Genomic DNA, 20259 nt, shown 5'->3' with positions numbered 1-20259 from the left:
TGCTAGGCTGTTACTTCATTTACCTGCTTTTTACAAGTTATTGCCAACAAATACTATGTAAATTTAAACGAAAACTGTTCTTGAGCACAGAAGAGGAGCTATTCAAGTGGGGAGGAAGAAGGAAAAAGGAGGACAGCAAATCCAGTCCTCGATTTTATACTTGGGGAATTCAGGAACAAATACATAAAACCGGTAACACAAGTGAGTCATGTTCAAGTTCAAGAGTTTACTGTGTTCAAGAATCACACTTGCCTCCTGAGTTCAGGAATCGTTTTCCACTCCGGACAACAGGATACTTGTCAGCTAGCCTTTTATCCGGCCAAATTAGTCCATCTGCTGCAAACACCACTTTATGATTAGTTTCCTGAAATTTCTTTAGCAGTTCTTCAGGGCCCCCGGCAAAGATAACATCATAGCTGAAAAGAAAGAAAAGATAGAAGAAAGAAAAGAAAGAAAAGAAAAGATTAGTTTAATTTTAATGCTTCTGTGTTCAAAACAAGTGGTTGGACTATTCAAGTTTTAAAAATCATACAGACAGTCTTTTTATTCTGAAAAATGAGTCATTAAATCATGTTTTACCACCATGTAAAAATCCGATACCTTTCTAGGAGAAAAACTTCAATCAATACTATTTATCCAGTACAGTTTCCCCTTCTATGTACATTCGTTTTTTTTCAACCTTCCACACTTTGGACCTTCTTTTTCCTTCAGATTTTGTCTACCTGAAATTGATTTTCACATTTCATGTATTTTGAGTAAAAAACATAGTTTCCCCTTTAGAAAACTGTCTATGTGTTTAAGAACAACAACAAAAAAACCTAACTCTTAGCAGATGAAATAGAGTAGGACTTAAAGATGATTTAGGTGAGTCTCACTGGGAAACTCTAGATGAACTTGTTCCAAAACACAACGGCACTGACTTTCTTCTGAAAAGTCTTACCAAGAATGTACTTAGATATTTCTCAATAATGTCTAGTTGCTCATAAACTTAAACTGTGTTGCATCCTGACAATATACATATTTCTCCTTCAACCTCTTTAACGTGCTGAAGACTTCAGAAGGCTCTAAACTTCACAATATCTATTTATGAAAAACTTCACCTGTCTTTATGTGTTCATCAGATTTGACTCCCAACTCCTACTGAGGACAAAGACCTAAAGGTGGAGGGCTCATCTCTAAAAACAGCAGTTACTCACAGCTGAAGGTCAGCACTAGCCCAAAACAGAAAGAAACATGCACAGGTTTGGCAAAGGTCATGTAAGAATGTAGTATCACGAGCCTAGTGGTTTCTTGTTGTTGAACCATATCTAAATCAATGCCTCTGAGGGAAAAAAAAACCAACAGAACACCACAACCCAAAACCTCAAAATATGTATAAATGATTAAATTATTCAGAGTACGAGGTTCCTTTGTTTGTACTCGAGATCTACATATAAAAGCATTAACGTGCAAACCGCTTCACAGTTCATTTTACACAGCATGAAACCATGACACAGTAATATCGGAATCATGTCATAGATTAGTCTCTGGCTGGAGAAGCAGAATATTTGGACTTAATGGTAGCACCTCAGCCTCACAGCTCCCTCACCTGAATGCAGGTATATTCTTATTCCACACATCTACCTTAGCAACTGAAAATCATCAGCCCTGATATAGGGCAAAGGAATAAAAATCAAAACGTCTAACCTTGACCAGGATTTTGTTCTTGCAAAGGCTTTCACCTGGGCTAAGAAGGACAGCAGTACCCCCACCTGCAGTACACAGAACTTTTTGCATTGCAGTGTGTTACTCAGCAATAGAGCCAACAGATCAACCACTACTGACTTCTGGTACTTCTTTATTACAGTTCTGAAATTATTTTAAATGTCCTTTCTTCAAAGGGGATTTCATGCAATTGGCCTAAGAGAACTGAACAACAGCTGGCTTACAAATGCAAAAGAGAAGATTTCCACCACAGAGCAAAGTATGAACCCTGGAGAGGAACTGTGTTATGCAGTCTATATAAAGTAAGCGGGTTTCCGAAAACTCTCACTGTTTTGTTTTTCTGTAACTTTGGCAGAAGAATGTATGAAAAAAGTATTGTACATTTTGGAGCTTCCCCAGTTTTGCAAAAACTGCCTGCTTCTGCCCAAATATACAGGCATAGACTCCCCTCCCTTTTCCATTCAATTGGTTAGCCCGATTCAAAGCCAGAAGGAGCCCGAAGAACAAGCAAGAAACAGGAGACAAGTTGAAGACAGACAAAAACAGAGATTTGTCTGAGGCTTTAACTTAATAGCTTGTGGCAGGCTGTGCTTCTCCTCTTTGATCAGGTTAGCGCTGCTGCTGCAATGACTTACAGCTGCAGGAAGGAACCAAACACCCCTGGAACATTGCTTCCAAGGACTGTCATTCTGGAAAAGAAAGCCGAAGTTGCGCAACATGCTGGGCTAGCCACATGTGAAAGGGATATGCTACTTAATACAGCACAGTTTATAATACAAAGCACAGTACAGAGCTGCTAAACTGCATTACCCATTATTGTAAACTTTACACACTAATGGATATTATGCAGGAATATGAATCCAGCATCAACCTACATTTTCCACTGATTTTCATGGCCCTCTGTTTTGTCAAGAGGTGACTTACTGCCACCACACCTCCTCCCAGGCAGGACCTCCACCAGCCTTCCGCCCCTCACTGCCAGTCTCCCCATCAGCTGCTTTATGAGGCTTTTCTCTCCAGGCAACAGGAAAACTTCTAGAGTCAAACTAAAACCTATAAATCCATAATTTGCCTTGCTCACCTGCTATGTCAGATTATGTTCAGTCTATCTAGCACTCAACTCCTCCTGTAAGGGAGGATTCACCTCAGGTCTATACCACTAAGACCATCACAAAATGGGTCCCAGGACTATCCTTGACAGTTTATGCTGTTATTATGGGTGATGCACATGACTGACTTTAAACAGGGCTTCAAAATTTGACAGGGCAGAAAAAGTGTGGACATATCCAGGAAAAAGCAGACTGCCTTGGCAAGCTGGAAAAGCTCAAGTACTCTTTTATTTATTCTTCAAAATCCTTCCAAGTAAATAGAAAGCAAGAAGAAAGAAAGGGAAAAAAAAAAAACAAAAACAAAAAACAACACCAAAAAACCCAGAAAGTTTCCACAAGTCCAATCCCATTTCCTGAAGCTCCCAGATGGCAGATGCTTGGGGCTGGAATCCACCCACCCCTCCTCCTCTCCTGCAGCAGCAATGCACCCTGGCTACGCATCCAGCGCTCCCAGCAACACAGGAAAACGGCGACAGTGGCTCGGGTCCTCTAGAATTGAACATGCAACTTTTGCATCCACAACTTTTATAACAACAAGGACATGTTACTATTGGAGCTGCAGGTTAAGAGCTCAAAATACAAACAAGAGAGGGCTTACTAGTAACCAGCAATTCAGGTCCCATATTTCATCCTATTTAACTGGACTGTTCAGCCACACAGCCATTTTGTCATTTACACTGTATCCCCACCAAGATCACGCTTTAACCGTTTTCAGATATATAGAAAGTGTAATTATCCCTCACTTTCTGATAAATGTTTAAAAAAACCAACCAACCAAAAAAAAACCTGAGAGGCTTCAAAAGTCTTCCACGATACAAAGATGGCTGTGGGAGTTCTGGATGAACAATCACAGCATCAACCATTTTATCCAGTCTACACTGGCCATTAGCCAGTTCAGTCTGAAATGGTCCAAAGTAAACCAGAGGTTAGCTCTCGCAACAACAAGCCTAATTTAAATAGCGTTACATCTGCAGGGAAAGCATTTTGCTATCTGCACCTAGACACAAGCTGTCCACAGGAGAAGTTCAAACTATTTCCAGATTGTGAGCCATATAAAAAAAAATGCTCAAAAAAAAGAAAGGCAAGAAGCTAAGTTTAAGTAAACAGTTCACTAGAAATGGTTTGCCTAGTTACAGTAAGTAAACCAGACATTTCCTTGCCCCCCCCCCCCCCCCCAAGATTAATATTCCAAATGTTTCACAATGAATGTAACAAAAAACACTTGAAAAAGAAAGGAAGTTCACTATATTTGTCTTTTCCAAACTTACTGCTACATTGATTAACATTTAAATTGCAAACCAGGATTCGTGGAAATGAGAAAGCTCATTAGAATTAAAACATTATGCTAGAATCAGCAAACTATTTTTTTCTCCTATTTGGAATCAGTTCCACTGGCTTTAAATCAATATGTACTTGGGATTATGGACCTCAAGAACTTGGGAAGCCTTAAATCCTGTGATTTTTCATGGCAAGAAAGATTATGGCATATCCACTTCAACACACATGGTCCTCTGTACTCTCTCATCCATGCCAGCAGACAGCCCGCCCCTCAAGAGAATAAATTATGTTGGAGAAGAATTTGAGCTATACCCAAATCTGATAACAGATTTGCATATTTTACCACACAGGGAGCAAATAGTGATGAATCAGGATAATAAATCTGAAAACAAAGAAATTCAATGCAGAGTAGCAAATATTTGGGAAACATTTGATTCATCTGAGCATTTAGTAAAGAACAAAATAATCTCCCAAATTAATCTTTAGAAGTTTCATTTATTGCATGATCAGTAGAACAACACTATGAACATGTAATATATTTACTTTTAGAAAGATACTTTTTCCACTTACCGAATGCAAAACTGATCAAATCAATAAGAAAAAAATTCAAACACTGAATGTGTACCTCCAAACTCTGTTAGTTTTGCTATCAACTAAGTGTACAAAGCAAATATTCAGTGTAGTAAGTTTCCCTTATAAAGCTTGTTCATAAATTGGTTAAGATGATTTAGACATTGGCCTTCGAACTCTATCTTCTACTTATCACAAGAGGTAAAATTAAAAAAGAAAACAGAGTAACATCTTTAAATTTGCTACCAGTTTAGCAGGCTACTCCAACTTTCCTAAACTCTTCAGTTATGCAAAACAACAAAGGAACTTTCCAGCAAACACCACTGTGAGACCGCTTTCTCTCTTGTGATGTCTGCTGTATAAATCCTGCTGAATCTCTAACTTGCAAAAGGGTCCCTAAAATTCTTCAGCTATCAATTTTTTAAAAATAAATAAATTTTAAAAGCAGGTTGAAAGATGAAAGAAAATCCTGGAGCCATCATTCCAACATGACTCGGTAACAGCAGAGTGAACCCATGCACGAACCTCTCCAAGCTCGCACTCAGCTACCTCTCCGAGGCTGCCTGTCTGCAACTGGGGCTTCATGTCCCCAGTTTGGGACTTGGTCCTGTACCTTCCTTGCAGGGATTCTTTTAGTACTGTGAGCCTGCTCTGGTTAACACTAGTGTGGAGGAGCTTGGCAGCTGCTGTGAGCTGGATTCTTAGCTGCTCTCATCATGTTCTTGTCACAGGAGCAAAAGAACAGGAGAAGGGGGGGAAAAAAGCAGAAGGAAGCAATGGAAAAAGTGGGATTTGAAAATGTTTGAGCTCCCTGTTCTCTGTGACAGGGGGAAACCTATCTGGCCTCCAATGAGGATGTTCAAGCATAGTTGTGCTATGAGCTATAATCTGGCACCTGCAGCAGCACTGCCTCTCCATCCTTCCATCGCACAGACAGCACAGGCACCAGAGGTATATCTGGCACCAAGCCTCTTGTTTCAGTTCTCTAACACGTAAAAGAAGTTCTCCTGTTAAGTGCTTTCCTCAGGGGCCCATTTTCTTCTTCCATATCACTGTTACTTCATGGAACAAGATGAACGCTCTGGTCCCTACTGGCCACTTTATTTCTGGAGCTGCTTTTGCTCCCCCCATTCCACCCTCCCAGCCCGCAGTCACGTCCTGCCCTCACCACCGCCAAACAGGGAGAGGACAAACGCTTGCCTAAAAGCCTGTCAGCTCCCAATAACATTTTTTTACCCCCTCGAGGCAGCAGAACTATGAACAACTCTTACATCTGTAAATCTGTTAAAAAAGTAACAATTGCTCCAAGAGAGATCTACTATTTTTATGAATGAAGAAAAATGGAAGCTAACTGTCTCAAATAAACAGCAAGGGGGAAAAGCAGCATGCAACTTTCAGCATGTCTCAGCAGCTACTTTTGCATGCCTACCCAGACTAAAATGTAAAGGCAACAAGCCAGGTTTGCTCACCATTCAACAAACATGACAACCAAGTCCTCTTGATCAGCATAGCTTTCTATGCCTTCTTTCAGCAGTCGAACTTTCTGCCCTCCGCCAATAGAGTTAGGCAGCTCACCACCTTTCCACTCTTCACCTTTTCCAAGTACCTGGAATAAGAAAAAAAAGCACTTTTTGCTAGTACCCAAAAACAAGAGGGTTTTTAAAGCAGACCCTTATTGAAAACAGATGTTAAAGCAGAAGCAACACATTAAAGCATAGCAAGCCAGCATTTTCAGCATCGTAAGTTTTCCATGTCTGAAGCAGCATTCAGCACAATGACATCACTGCAAAAACATGAGACAGACATTTCTTAACCAAATAAGAATCGAGCAATTGCCTGCTACCACCGTTTACTCAAATGTGTCTCCTTCAGAAAAAAAAAAGAAAGAAAAAAGCTAACAATAGTTTCAAAATTTGTATTAGAAAAACATTCTGAATGAGACCTTTAAAAGCCAATATAATCACTTTAGGAACAGGAAGCATAAGAGACGTTGGTGGATCAGGGTATTACTAATACTAATTGCAAGCTCTAGTCTTTCTGAGATCCCTCCAGAACACTTTTGTACAAGGAAAGGATAGGTTCCCCAATATACAGCTGGCTGCTAAAATCAGCTAAACAAAATTCCTCCCTAGCCAAGTTCTATAGCAAATTACATCTCAAAAACAGAAAAAACCCTTAAACTTTGTGGGTTTTGAGCATAGTATTTTTGGAACTTATAAAACCTGGAAGAATTACATCGCACGATGTTTTGGACAAATCGCAGAATCTGGATACATAATAGGTGTACCCAGAGCTCATGCTTCTCCAGTGCTTTAGTACAGCATAATCATATTAGGAAAGATTCTCTCAGTCTTTCAAGTTCAGTGGCATCAGAGACCCAAATAATTTCCTATTTATAGTGTAGATACTGTGGTAAGTAAGCACAAAAGTTTCATAACACCATCTGAATTCCTGGATTTGCTCTTGCAGAACCAATTGGTGGGGAAAGTTTAGAAGAAGTTTAGTGTCTTCCCTTTTTCCCAAGGTCACACAGAGGCCAACCTCAGTACGTGACATACGGAGACATGGAGCAAGGCAGAAAAGGCTGGCAATAATGATAGAAGTGTTTTGTCCTCTCAAAGAACTACAGGTTCTTGAGAAACACGGTGAAACTTTCAGTTGTGACCCTCCCTCCTTCCCCGCAGCAGGGATCCAGCCTTGTTTAAGGAGGAAGGAGACATCCAAAGCCCTCTGAGTGCAGTACAGCTTCCAGAAGTATTCATGCAAACAAAATTAGCCGCACTGAAAAGCAAGGCTATATGATAAACCGTGACTGAGGACGCTGATCACAATAGCTACTAATCTGTAAAACAGTTCCTAAGGCAGTGGAAGAAGCACCCTCCCTTGGTCGTTCAGAGGGGGACCAGCAGGTAAGCAACAGGGACAGCAACAGGGCCATGTGCAAGTGCCCTACCCGACCTCAAGCTCTGTAATTGTTTTACTTTGCCCCAGCATGCAAGGAAACTAATGCAAACCTCAGTTACTATTGCACTGTTTCTGTCTTAAAGGCTGTATAGTATGAATATTTGCTATGAAAACATACAATACCTTTACTGTGTAGTTGAAGTGCTTTGCAGTTTGCATGAAACGGTGAAAGCCATCGGTTTCTTTAGTTGCTACAGTAAAAACTAGTAGTTTATCTGAGGGAGAAAAAGAAGGAACATGTATTAATATGTTTTCAGACCACAGTTCATAAAAAAATACACTGAACAGCACTGGATCTTGCCTGTATCTCATTCAAAGAGAGGAGGCAAATACACTGTGGTATTATAGGTGTGAGACATTATCAAACAAGAACTGCTATGGACAAGGGTGCTGTATTTAAAATTATCCTCAGGAAGAGGAAGCAAAGAAATCTATCTACTCTGTAAACAACTAGCTCAATACATGAAAACAAAGCTAGTATGACTACTGGACAGGAAGGAATCTTCAAAACAAAGGTAACATTACTTTTCAGCCTGAGCTAATCCTGTGACCTCTTACCACAGGACTCAGTGGTACCAGAGAACTTCACCCAACCTCAGTAACTCCCCTGAAAGCAAGTGGTTCATATTCTTCATGAAAACAGGGCGGGGAAAAAAACCAACCATGGAAACCAGTCCCCCAAGGGGAAGCATTGAGTGTTTTTAAGTCCCTGGGCAAAGACAAAAGAGTAAGGTTGCGGTTTGGGGGGATTTTTTTGTTGGCGTTTTTTTTTTATTCAGAACCTCTGTGAATTGTTGCAGTGCTAATTTTGCCCTCTTACTGCATGCAGGCAAATGACCATGCAACCAATTTCCTTTTCATATCCCAGGGCTTTTGACATAGTTCAAATGAGGCCATGAATTCCCACTAAACAGCTTCCCAATTAAACTACAGAACAACAAGCAGTACCCTATGCAATATGCAATCACTGCTTGCCCTTTTGTTTTATTTGACACCAGCAAAATTAACACACAAGATTATGATCCACTTCCCACTTTGTAGAAGCAATGCACCTTGCTAGTTACTCATGCGATACTCTGCAGCCAAGTACCAGGGTACTTCAAGTGTACCTCTGCTCTGTCAAGCAAAAATACCTGTGGGAGCACAGACATAGTTTGCAGAGCAACATAAAAAACAGATGTTCTAATGAAATTCAAGTCTGTCTAAGATAGCCACAGCAGGCAAACTATGGAGACTAGTCTCAGGAGCCACTGATATGTTTTCCACTGAAATAAGGCTTAGATTCAGCACTAGTCAACAGGTCACTTCCAAGAACGTTCCTAGTAAGTCAGACAGTGCTCTGGCTAGTGCATCCTCAACAGCAGCTATAACAGCATATATGAGGAAGAGCAAGGATAAGACAAGCATATACGATGCTTTCTCTGCTTTTGCTACCAGTCTCAGTTTATGGGGTTTCCTGACCTGTGTGGGGTTTCTGTATATTCCAAAACACTCGGTCCACTTTGTGACCTTGCTCTTACCTAGTCACTCCTTGAACTGATGTAACCTTTAAGCAGTGACAGCACCATGCACCCAGTACCTACTCAAAAAAAACCAAAAAAACCAAAGGAAAAAAAAAAACCAACCAACAAAAAAAAAAAAACACCAAAAACAAAACAAAAAACAAACCACCACCAAAAAAACTAATCTGTGCTGTGCCTTGTGCAGGGCTCCTACAGTTTTCATCTGACACAGCCCAAGCTCTTCAACTACAGACAACATCTCTACCTGCCCTCCCCACCACACACAATTTTGCAGATTTCTCTCACATCCTGCCCCAGCTTTTTTTTTTTTTTTGGTTCCTCTTGCTCAACAGTCCTAGTAAAGATTTTAACTGCTGACTCTACTGAACCAGACTGACACTCCTGCAATACAATACACAGCAAACAAGAAACTGAAAGTACTTGAAATGCTTCAATCAACTCAACTTGAACACCCAAAAATTGTGGGAAGACCATTTTAGAAGATTAATTGTTCCATCTTTTTCTCACTTAAGTGCTAGCAGTCTTTTGCAGGCAAGAATAAGAAGAAAATCCCATGAGCACATCTCAGAAGGGCAGGAGGACCTCCACAGAGGATTCCAGTGCAATGTATTCACAGACGCACTGACTCACTGATAGACATAAATACAGCAATAATGGTCCAATACCTTCAAAATCGTTTATTCTAAAGGCCATGCAATCTAAAGTAATTCTACAGGAGTCACCACAGAATGAATAAAGAACATGATATCTTAGACTATGACTAAAACAGAACTGAAGACGAAGGATAGGATTTTTCTCTATGGAACAGATTAAGTTATGATTTATTTTTTGTTCAAGCACTGCATTTTCAAATTAGAGGGAACTGGAAAAATCTGATCATACCAGACCGCATTACCAAAGCCAAGTGAATCCATTATTGAAAGTTTCCTAGGTGACCAGTCAAGCACTGACTATAACCATGGAATTTGGTTTGGGGTAGACATATTTCACACCTACCCCTTCCTGAGGAATGCTAACAGCAAGGATTACAAAAATCTGTACTTGACAACGTGATGTAAATGACAAAATGTGGGCTGCATCAGATTCCTCCCATAGTCACTACGTCAAAGAAAGTATTAAATCAACATACAAGCACAGTTTGGCAAGCAAAAAATAGTCTACTATCCTTTATGGGATATTGCTACTCTCTTTTAATGGAACCCACAGTAACTCCAACTACACATTGCTCATGTATTTCAAGATTCACTATGGAGCCTGGTATGTTACTTGAGTTTTGTGGAACAGGAGGAAAGAGAATGATGTGCCAAATAATAAGGGATTTCAACCTGAGCTATATAAAATGGAGAAAGCTGAGCAGACAAATAACGCACTTTATATTGACACGAAACTGCAAAAGAACCTGTATTACATTCACAGCCAATGTAGCAATCTAGCGTAGGCTGCCTGAGTCAGGTTTGCAAACAGTCAGAGAACAAACAGGAAGCTATTTTAATAAAGGTAGTATTCACATTGGAAAAGTTTTCTTTTTAGCACACTTGCCAATGGTCAATTTTTTAAAATTGCAGATGAAGTGGTTTAAAGGGCTTTATTTCCATGTCTCTGCTGCACCGCAGAATTTTAGGTGCATGTAGTACTTAAATAATTTTTAAGTGCAGCAGAAGTGCAATTATAGCATTTAGAGTCCATTTAGAATTAGAGTTTCTTTATAGACTATTTAGCCTTTGTTGGGGGTTTTTGGGGGGGTGGTAGGGTTTTTGTTTGGGTTTGTTTTCTGGGTTTTTTTTAAAGTAATCTGTGTCTGACCAAAGAGCAGGGAAACATGCTTTTATTCTGTCTATAGCGTGTACAGAGAGACAACGCAAAGTGCACTAAATGATAGCTACCTTGGCACATTACAGAGGGTATTATTAACCAAATGAGGAAAGCAGCACCGTCCTCTTCTAGCTAGTAAGACATTACAAAAATATTAATGTAATTCCTGTAGGCTCCTGTGACTTTATTTAGATGTAAATGACAACTTGCACAAGTTTTACTGGCAGAGTTCCACTAAGCATAGCATGGGAGATATTTGTTTCTTCCTGTGGAAGTGAGAGAAGAGAATGCTTCTGACCACCAAATACTTCAGCTATTTTTAACCTTTTAACTTCATTCACTTTGAAAAATCTATTCCTTGTTTGCTACATTTAGGTACAACAACCCCTTAGAACACCTGCCCCTTTTGTGTCTAGTAACACAAATCCAAAGTGACTGTCATGAACTCACAAGAGTGTAAACGTGCAAGTACAACACAGAACTCAGGGGAGTAGGTTTATCCAAGTACTATTTCCATTTCAGGATGTGCTCGGCTACACCTATTTTAGCTGCAGCCACCCACGATGCCCCTGCTGTGCGGAGCAGGTTTGGTCCCACGAAGAGCCCGGCCAGTGCAGAGGTTTAGGGCATCACCAGAGCCCTTACCGCAGGCCGAGTCGCACACAAATGTTGCACCGAGAGGGTGAGCGACTGGCCCAGAGTCCCCAGCAGCATCGCTGTGCTGGCTCCAGGGCTCCAGCTGTGCAATGAAGACCTAGGCGTAGCAGCGGAAAGCTGTCTGCAATTACACAGACCCCAAGCTACCACTATGGCCCGGTACTCCCCAGTGAGCAAGCCGCAAAATTCTCAGTCTTCGCAAAAACCCCACAATGAATTCTAGCTGCAGCAACACTGTTCCTGTTTCACCATCCACTCTGGCACAAGCCCCTGCCCTGCCCTCCACCCAGGTGTCTACCCTAAGGAGCTCTGCTGCATGGTCTTACATATAGACTTGAGCTACCCAGTTTCTTAAGTCTGACCATTCCCCTCACACGAGAGGACGAATACACACTCTCAGTAATACTTCCCAACAAACAGTAACAACATCCTCAAAATGCAAACATATATGAAACCAAGAACACAGCAGGCGGTCACAGCCCTCCACACTAGCAGGGTACTGGGACACCGCAGAGGGTATGGGCTGCCCGGCAGGGCTGGGCTCCCCTGGCATGCAGCCTGCCAGAGGCATCTTGGCAGTCACTAGAGGGGATTACCAAGCTTGGCATTTATTTCCACAAGTAAAGTCAGTTTGCATAAAAAGGAAATGCAAACCCTATACTGAAGTTCAACAGGAAGGCATGACAAAAAAAAAAAGTCTCTGAAGAACTTCATGCCAGCTATGAGTGCAATTATTCCAGACAGCTTTCCGAGAGTTACATTCACAAAACAGCTGTTCTGTTTTGAAAACAAGCCTGATAGAGTGATAGAGCACGCATTTGGCCAAGAAAAGTATATCCAGTGACAAACAGAATTCATTTTTACATGCAAATTAGGAAACCCTTTAGCACTCAAGTTGTGAAAGACAACACTGCACGTAGAGCACACGCAACATATGAGGAAATCCAATGAAGGTTTATCAAAACATCTCACTCTTTTACTCAATCTTTTGTGCCACTACCATCTGGAATCTGACTGCATCAGAAATATTTATTTCCAGAAATAAGAACTATGAACCAGAGCCTTTATCTTCAGTGAATTGCCTGGCAAGGTCTCAACCAGGAATTGCCATGGCAGGACTGCTTTAAGTAGCAGTGACCTCTCTCCTCGTACCTTGGCAAAGAAGTACGCAAAGAACCGCAGTCATTCCTCGCACACCCACATGGTTCTTATTTATCTTGAATGAACACTGACAAAGATTACTACATAATTTCTACCAGGGATTGCGGGCACTAGTACAGTAGCTCCAGAGCAGCCAAAACTGAGGATATTGTTCACAGCCACACGGGAGCTGACATTTAGACCTTGGATTCAAGTACCGTGGACTTCTCTGGAGTAGGAGTGAGCTGCAAGATCAAAGGACATCTGTGCATGGTACCACATTATGCCATTAAAATCTATCTCTTATCTTTAAAACTAGTGGTTTATAATGGTAAGCAAATGATGTTTGATTCTTGGAATACAGTTTTATCCATGTTCTAGTGTCTACATAAAACACAGTCTACTTTCCCGTTTGCGGATTACGTCCCACCCAGAACTAGTCAACGGAGTAACAACTGCGCATCAACCTCTCCATTAAATGAGCAAAGAGATATATAATTGCAAAATAATTCACCAAAGGTTTCCAGCAAGAAAATAAACAAGTTGCTAGAGATCACAGAAAAAGCTTGGGAACTGGAAGCTTACCAGGAATACCTCTGTGGATTTAAAAAAAACCCACCAAAACAAACATACACACTGTCAAAGAAAGGTCAGGTAGTAACCTTGGCAGTGATCTGCATGACCTTAATCTAAGGCACGGGCTGGGCAGATACCTGGAAGATAAGATGGATGAGATGGATACCTGGAAGAGGCACATGGATGCATCCGAGCCCATTAATTAAGCTATGCAATTGTGCCTAGTTTTTGTCTCCCGCATCTCTGAAGATGTGGGAGACAAACAGGGTACAGTTTCCCACAAACACATACACACACACAAAAAAAAAAAAAAAAAAACCCACAACCACACCAACAAACAAAACTAAACAAAAAAACCCAAGCAACCCACAGACTGGATTTAGCTTGCCCTTACACCACATAGGAGCATGCTTCTCCATCACTGGAGAGACTCACTAAAGCACAACACAACTGAAAAAGTGTTTTCAGCCTAGATTCCTCCTGTCACATTCAACAGCACAGTAATGAGGAATGCTCAAAAGTAAGCTGAACTGAGAAGCAGCTGTCAGAGTGATAGTAAACAGCCCCAACTAACTGCAGACTTCTGACTGCATTTCCGCTATTATTTATCGTTTCCACAGATTAACTGTTAATAAAAAGGAAAGAAAATAAAAGGGGAAAAAAGCTTGTTTGTTTTTGGATTAAAGTTTTCAATATGCCTGTTTATTTCCAAGGCAGGCAACCTACCCCATGTATAATCATCTCAAATTTATGAGTCCTGACTTGGCAATGCCACTTTCCCTTCCAACTTCCATACTCAGCCAGCAACAAGAGGGTGAACTAGAGGAATTGTCCTCAACAAGTTCTATTTTCCTTCCTTACGCACCTCACCTAAAGCACATACTCCATCAAAATAAATCCATGTTCTGAGATTTTTACAGTAGTCTGAGTTAAAAACAAAATGTAATTAGCAGTTTCCTTGACCTTGCTATCCACTCTGCTCCCGTGAAAGGGGAATATTTCTGTGCCTGGAGGAGCAATCACAGTCCTCGGCTCTGCCCTCCGCATAGCTGCTTGCACACCAGAAGCTCCTGGTGGGTGCTTTCCAGCATGTCACCAGCCCTGTTTGGAGAACATGCCATTTTAGTATCATTGCCCTGATAAGCATATTGAGTACAACACTTTGGAGTTAGCAAATAAAAGGATAATAGTGCAGGTTGAGTTGTGTGCGGGTCAGCTTACAGTATGTGAAAGCATGATCCATAACTGGGATTCAAGATTTAGAGTTTCTCATAATTTCATTATAAAACTGGTAAATTTCAGAAGAGTAAAACTTTAAACGCTATTTAGGAATACAGTGTCGCCATACAACTAACCTCCCTGTAATTTCTCTAACAGATGAGTTATATTGCTGGAAGGTATACTGGAAAATGTAAAATACTCTACAATATCTTCTGAACAAGACTAAACTTACTGACATCCAAAAAACTGACTGATATAAAGCCTGTTGGAAAATATTTATAGGCTCAAGTGCTGTTTCCTCTATAAAACTGAATAAAATAACAGTCTGAGTTCCCAATTAATTGCAAAACTGTGGAAGAGCTTTTAAACCTTGTGCTGCATTCTCTTGAAGCCCACAGTAGTAAAGAAAGCATTCAAAAAACTGAAATGAATCATTGGGCTACACAATACTCTATGGAGGGAATATAGTCATGATAACCAAATCTCTTCCCACATAGTTTTGATGACTTTACTAAAACCAATTCTTCTATATGCTTCTGAGCCGTGCTGAAGTTCTGCAGATAGCTAGAGGGTCACCAATGGTGTCAACAGCAAGTTCCCTTCCCTATTTATATGGACTCAGACCATATGTTCAAAACCCAAAGAACTGTTAAGCCAACTAAAAAGTTGAAATATCAAACAGCATTTTCAAAATCCAGATTTTTAGCACAACACGGTCTTCCACGTATCACTCAAGAAGGCAATATTAGACTTCTCAAAAGGAAAATTGATTTTTTTTCCCTATAAATAGGAGTTACAGCCTAACTTTAAGATTCTACATCAAATAAAACTTTTGAAAATCCACATACTCTGAAAAGATGTCAAACAGCTAGACACAAGAGAAACCCATCATATGCAACGTAACCATGATTATAAGTTATACCTACATACATATACTTGGTTAATGTAATCCAGCAGCAAACAAAGATCTTAAGCACATGACGTGAAAAACACAAACTTTAAACATATATATCTACCCAGTGTCAGTTTATATGACGTACATGTGGTCAAAGAAAGTAGTAAGCCAACAGAAGAATTTCTGGTCAAATAAAACTTTTGGCATAAAGAGGGAAAAGACAGAGCCAACTGACAGCTGTTTATTTTCCCCCAGGATTCTTTAGAAACACGACAATGTGCTGGAATAGCAAGCATCGTCATCTTTTCTCAGGAAAAAAATGTGCACTACACTCCAGGAGGGGGGAAGATGACTGGTGCATAAACAATACTACTTCATATTTGGAAGTTCTGGGGTTTTTTTAATCTGATCTTTGTATTATACAGTCAACTTCTGTTCCGGACAGAACACTTTGCTGCATGCCTCCACTCATGCCACAGCTTACTGCTTCCCAGAGGGGCAGACTGTTTTCAAAGTCCCATTAACCATAGCCATGATCACCTTGTAAGACTGGATCCTCTGCAATTTAATGGCATGGTTGGATTGCTGTTAAAAAATACCCTTGGCGGGGAGACAAAATATGCTTGAAACCTCATGAAAGATTGGAAAAGAGTAAGATTTAAAATAAAAGATGAAATTAGCATTAACAGACAACAAGTTAAGAACAGTCATGCGTTGCCAAACACATAGTACATACTGATTTCCTATACCGATACACATTCTTGTGCGAGAGATGGATTTCTAAGAACCAATGCTTTAAGTAAATCTTAAAGGCCAGATTTTGAAGAAGCAGACCTTCCTGTACAGACCTCTTCTGAAAGTTTGGTCTGTTTTCCTCTATATCACAAACCTCCTGATAATCACTGCACTTCCATACCTACATGTCTTACTGCAAAATACAAAGAGCAGCACAAATGTTATTTACGTAATTTCCAAAAAAGTACAAGACTGTTCTTGGCTAGCTATTAGCAGACTTGTACCTTCTCCACTTTAAACCAGACACATCAAATGAAAGCAAAGTAAATAGAAGTCTCTCTTTTGATGGTATAAGCATAGTTATTGCAGAACTAATGTAGGTACACAGGTATCACCTCTGCAACTACCTGATCCTCAAAATGGTTCAACCTGCAGAAAAAAAAGATACATATACTGCTGCCTTTAAACTGTTGCAAACCGTTTATGACCACAGCTGGCATTTATGGTTATCAGGGATCACTCAATGCATGGGCTGTCTGTGGATAATCCTTCCTGTGCTTCTCCAGGTTATTTGTAGACCTTGCTGAAGTTACAGGCCAATAGCTATTGGTATCAAAACTCCCAACACTGTCCCGAGCCAGGGAACGGAAATAGTAAAGGCAGGAAGTTTTCAGAAGCTGTCTAGGGAAAGAAATATAGAATGTATAGTTTCCCAGTTTCAGTTACTTTTGAATAGCTGGTACTGTTGCAACTTCCTCAGCCACAGTAAATGTTGCCTGTTACAGGGTTCTCCCTCTTCTCATGTGTTTTAAAGGAATAAAGAAGCTGGGTTAGCAGAAATGCGTGCTTATATTAAGCAAGAGCTGCTCTGAACTTTCTCATAATATAGAATTTATGCTAGATTAGCACTTGCTGCCACACAGCCCCTGGACAGGACACTAAATTTTTTTTTCTTTTTTACTAATTGAATCCAAACTGAAGTTTTCCAAGACTTAGAAAGAGATTTCTCATTCAAGAGTCCCATTATTGTTAAATGCCATCTGCAATCTAAATCCATTTATGAAGAGGTGAACAGTGCTGTAACAACTGTGCATTTCAGAATCTAAAGTCTGTTATGAAAATACTGACGATTTCTCATGCAAAGAAATTCTCTCGTGCTTTAATTCACAGCCCACAGGGCTGTGAACAGGCATTTCCCTCTCCCATGCGTACTGACTAAAACAGCAAGCCTGCCAAGCTGCTGCTTACTGCCTGTCTTTTATCACATCCTTTCTGATGTCACATAGATACAGCGTCTAAAATGTTTACATGGAAATGATCAACTGTTGAATAGAGCCAGTTCTAAAAAAAATAAATAAGAAACCACCACCCACAGACTATATCTCTGTAACTATTTTTCTGTATATGCATATATACATACACACACTTTCAGACAAACATTAGCAGTTACTCCCAATATTAATACACAACTGATTTCAGAAAACATTTGAAAGCTGATTCTGTCTCAGCTCTTAATTTACTTTCTTTGAATTTAGTAGTATTGAATATACAGTCAACAAGAGCTCATTAAGACCGGTATGTGCACTCAGTCACCCGCATCAGTCCCGCGGGCAGCCCTGGCCAGGGCTCAGGCCCGCGCTCATTCTAATACAAGATTTCCTCGTTTTGATAGCTGAACAAAACCAGATACAAGCAGTAGTAAAGAGTTTTTCCATGAGCTTCAGTGGACTTGGATGACACCCTGTTTACTGAATCAGTTATTCTGTAGTAAAGCAAAGATAAGACACATTCCTTAGTTCCCAGATAAGAAAAAAATTAAAATCAACTGTTTGTAAATGACATCATTGCCATGCACAAAGCAACTCCTCCAACAAGAGCTGCCTAACTTCCTGACAAGCGGGAAACAGATCAGGTTACAGCTGTTTATTAGTGCCCAGATAGCAATCAAACCACAAAAATCTTCTTGAGAGTGGGAGTGGATGGAGTCATGGCACAGGCTGGGTCTTGCTTGAACGCGCAGATTGGATGGCCCTGCTATAAACTGTCATCGGGGCCGTGCAGCTGAGAGCAGGACACAATTAACATCAGCTGTCTAAGTGAGAAAGTTTACTCAGCTTCTGCATTTTGGTAGTCTTGCCCTCTCTGTCTTTCTCATAAAATATGTATCTAGACAAGAGCATGCTTCTTAAGCTGTTGTTTAGCAAATCCAGCTGTTTAAACAGAAGCAGTCCCACACAGCACCAGGCATTGTTAAAGTCCGTTTTCTGACAGCTAGTCAATCCATCAATGAAACTCAGCAGTTAAGATTTGCAATAATGGTTTCTCCTTAGACTAGTCTTTGCTTAAAAAAGGAGAAATTGGAGCTGGAACTGGAGTCATCCTGAAGAGGCGTAACTGTCCTTCATGCCTGCACCGTGGTTCATGTTGTCAGCGGACGCTACCACCCCGATTAGTCAGTTCTTTTGAAAAAGCTGCCCTACAGCTTCACATCTGGCCCTATGTCCAGATACTGGACACGTGAAATTCTCCAAACAGAAACACAGGCCACGCAACCCTGGAAGGAGGAAAAAAACGTACTTTTCAAGGATCCTTCTTCTGTGTGAACAAGCAACTTAAACTCCATACTTGTGAGATACAGGTAGTACCCTGCTTCGAACAACTCAGTCCTTCAAATCATGAAATAGCATCAAAAACTTCTGTCCCACTTCTGACACAAGACATCATGACACGTCATGTATGATGTATATTTCAAGGTGCTTTCAACATCAAACACCTGGGCCAGCAACTTCAGTTATTAAGTTTATGGACCTGGTTCTGATCTCACACCAACACGTGTATAATTGTTTTACAGTGATGTAAAACAGAATTAGTAAACTGCTTACGAGGATAGCCTAAGGAAACACTTTGCCGTATTAAAGTTTCATGTGAACTACAAAACTAAAGGTAAACAATTCATTTTCACTCTTTTGCAAAAAAAAGTAAAAAAATTAAAAATGCAATTCTATCAGATACTGATTATTTTCTGCACAGCTGATTTCAGCGAGAACTCCTAATGGGCTTATTCAGTACATTAACACTCAGTCCCACAGGTACAGAGTTAACTCTCAGGGGAACATGCCAAACCTACTTTTGTTTAACATTTTTGTCTTTTTCCTTACAGTTTCTTTGCATTCATTACAAATACTGCATGTCAGCTTTAAAAACATACCTGCAGTTACATTGCAAGAATCACTACTACCATCAAAAAGGACTCCCCACCCCACCCCGCCTTTTTTGCCCATGTCTATTTTCTAAGAAAATCCACAGTGGATCAATGAATTTGCAACTTGTCCAAGAAGGAACCCTGGCATACTTTCAAAGGGCAGACCATAACAGCTGGTGAGCCAACCACTAAAATAAAGGGGTTTTCTTCAGAATTGTCCTATAAATTTGAATGTAATGTTTTAAGCCAAGGCAGAGTTCTACTGTTTAGCCTTAAACTATTAAGAAAATTGGCCTGTAATTACTTTTTACTCCATTACAAAAATATTCATGTATTTTAAAAGAAATTATACAGTAATCCACAGTATCTTTAATTTTGGTTCAAGCAGAAACAGAATGAAATGATCAAATATGTCAACTGTATAATTTGTCAATAATCTAAATATTTCAACAATTAGTAGGTACCTAAGTTTCTGCAGTCTCAGTGCTCAGCTGGAACCAATATAATTGAAGTACTGTATAAAAAAAGGCACATAGGCACACAGGCATGCACACACACCAAGAACATGAAGAAGCAAGATTACTCTGATTGTCAGATAAAAGATTTACTCTGTTTCTTTAGTGGACTTGTCATTTGTTTGTTTTTCATTTGTTTGGTTTTCCTTCTGCTACAAATTGTAAAAGGAATTCTAGCTCCTGGAAAAAAAAGATATCTGGGATGAAACAGTGACTTTACATACTTAGTCTCCTAGTGACCAATATACTCCATATTTTGAAAACTGAATTCACCTTAAGGAAATACTCCAGAAGCAGTTCTATCAAACCACCTAAAGCCACTTGTGGTGTCGGGCTGTGCTTGCAAGCACGTATTCCT

The 20259-nt window shown here is 40.2% G+C and overlaps 1 protein-coding gene across 2 annotated transcripts in view; it reads right to left on the bottom strand.

Annotated features, from left to right (window-relative positions):
• The window catches only part of PLOD2 (procollagen-lysine,2-oxoglutarate 5-dioxygenase 2), a 57286-nt gene that overhangs the window by 31723 nt on the left and 5304 nt on the right, over window positions 1-20259 (bottom strand). For both annotated transcript variants that reach the window (XM_075507216.1, XM_075507215.1), the window contains exons 2-4: window positions 7749-7840; window positions 6131-6267; window positions 253-416 (exon numbers count right to left, since the gene is read on the bottom strand). In XM_075507216.1, the coding sequence (XP_075363331.1) occupies window positions 253-416; window positions 6131-6267; window positions 7749-7840 (393 nt within the window). The remainder of the gene's footprint in view (window positions 1-252; window positions 417-6130; window positions 6268-7748; window positions 7841-20259) is intronic.

The sequence above is a fragment of the Mycteria americana genome, chromosome 7, assembly GCF_035582795.1.
Source record: "Mycteria americana isolate JAX WOST 10 ecotype Jacksonville Zoo and Gardens chromosome 7, USCA_MyAme_1.0, whole genome shotgun sequence".
Lineage (NCBI taxonomy): Eukaryota > Metazoa > Chordata > Aves > Ciconiiformes > Ciconiidae > Mycteria > Mycteria americana.
The sequence above is the reverse complement of the archived record's forward strand: the minus strand, read 5'-3'. Positions and strand labels throughout refer to the sequence as shown.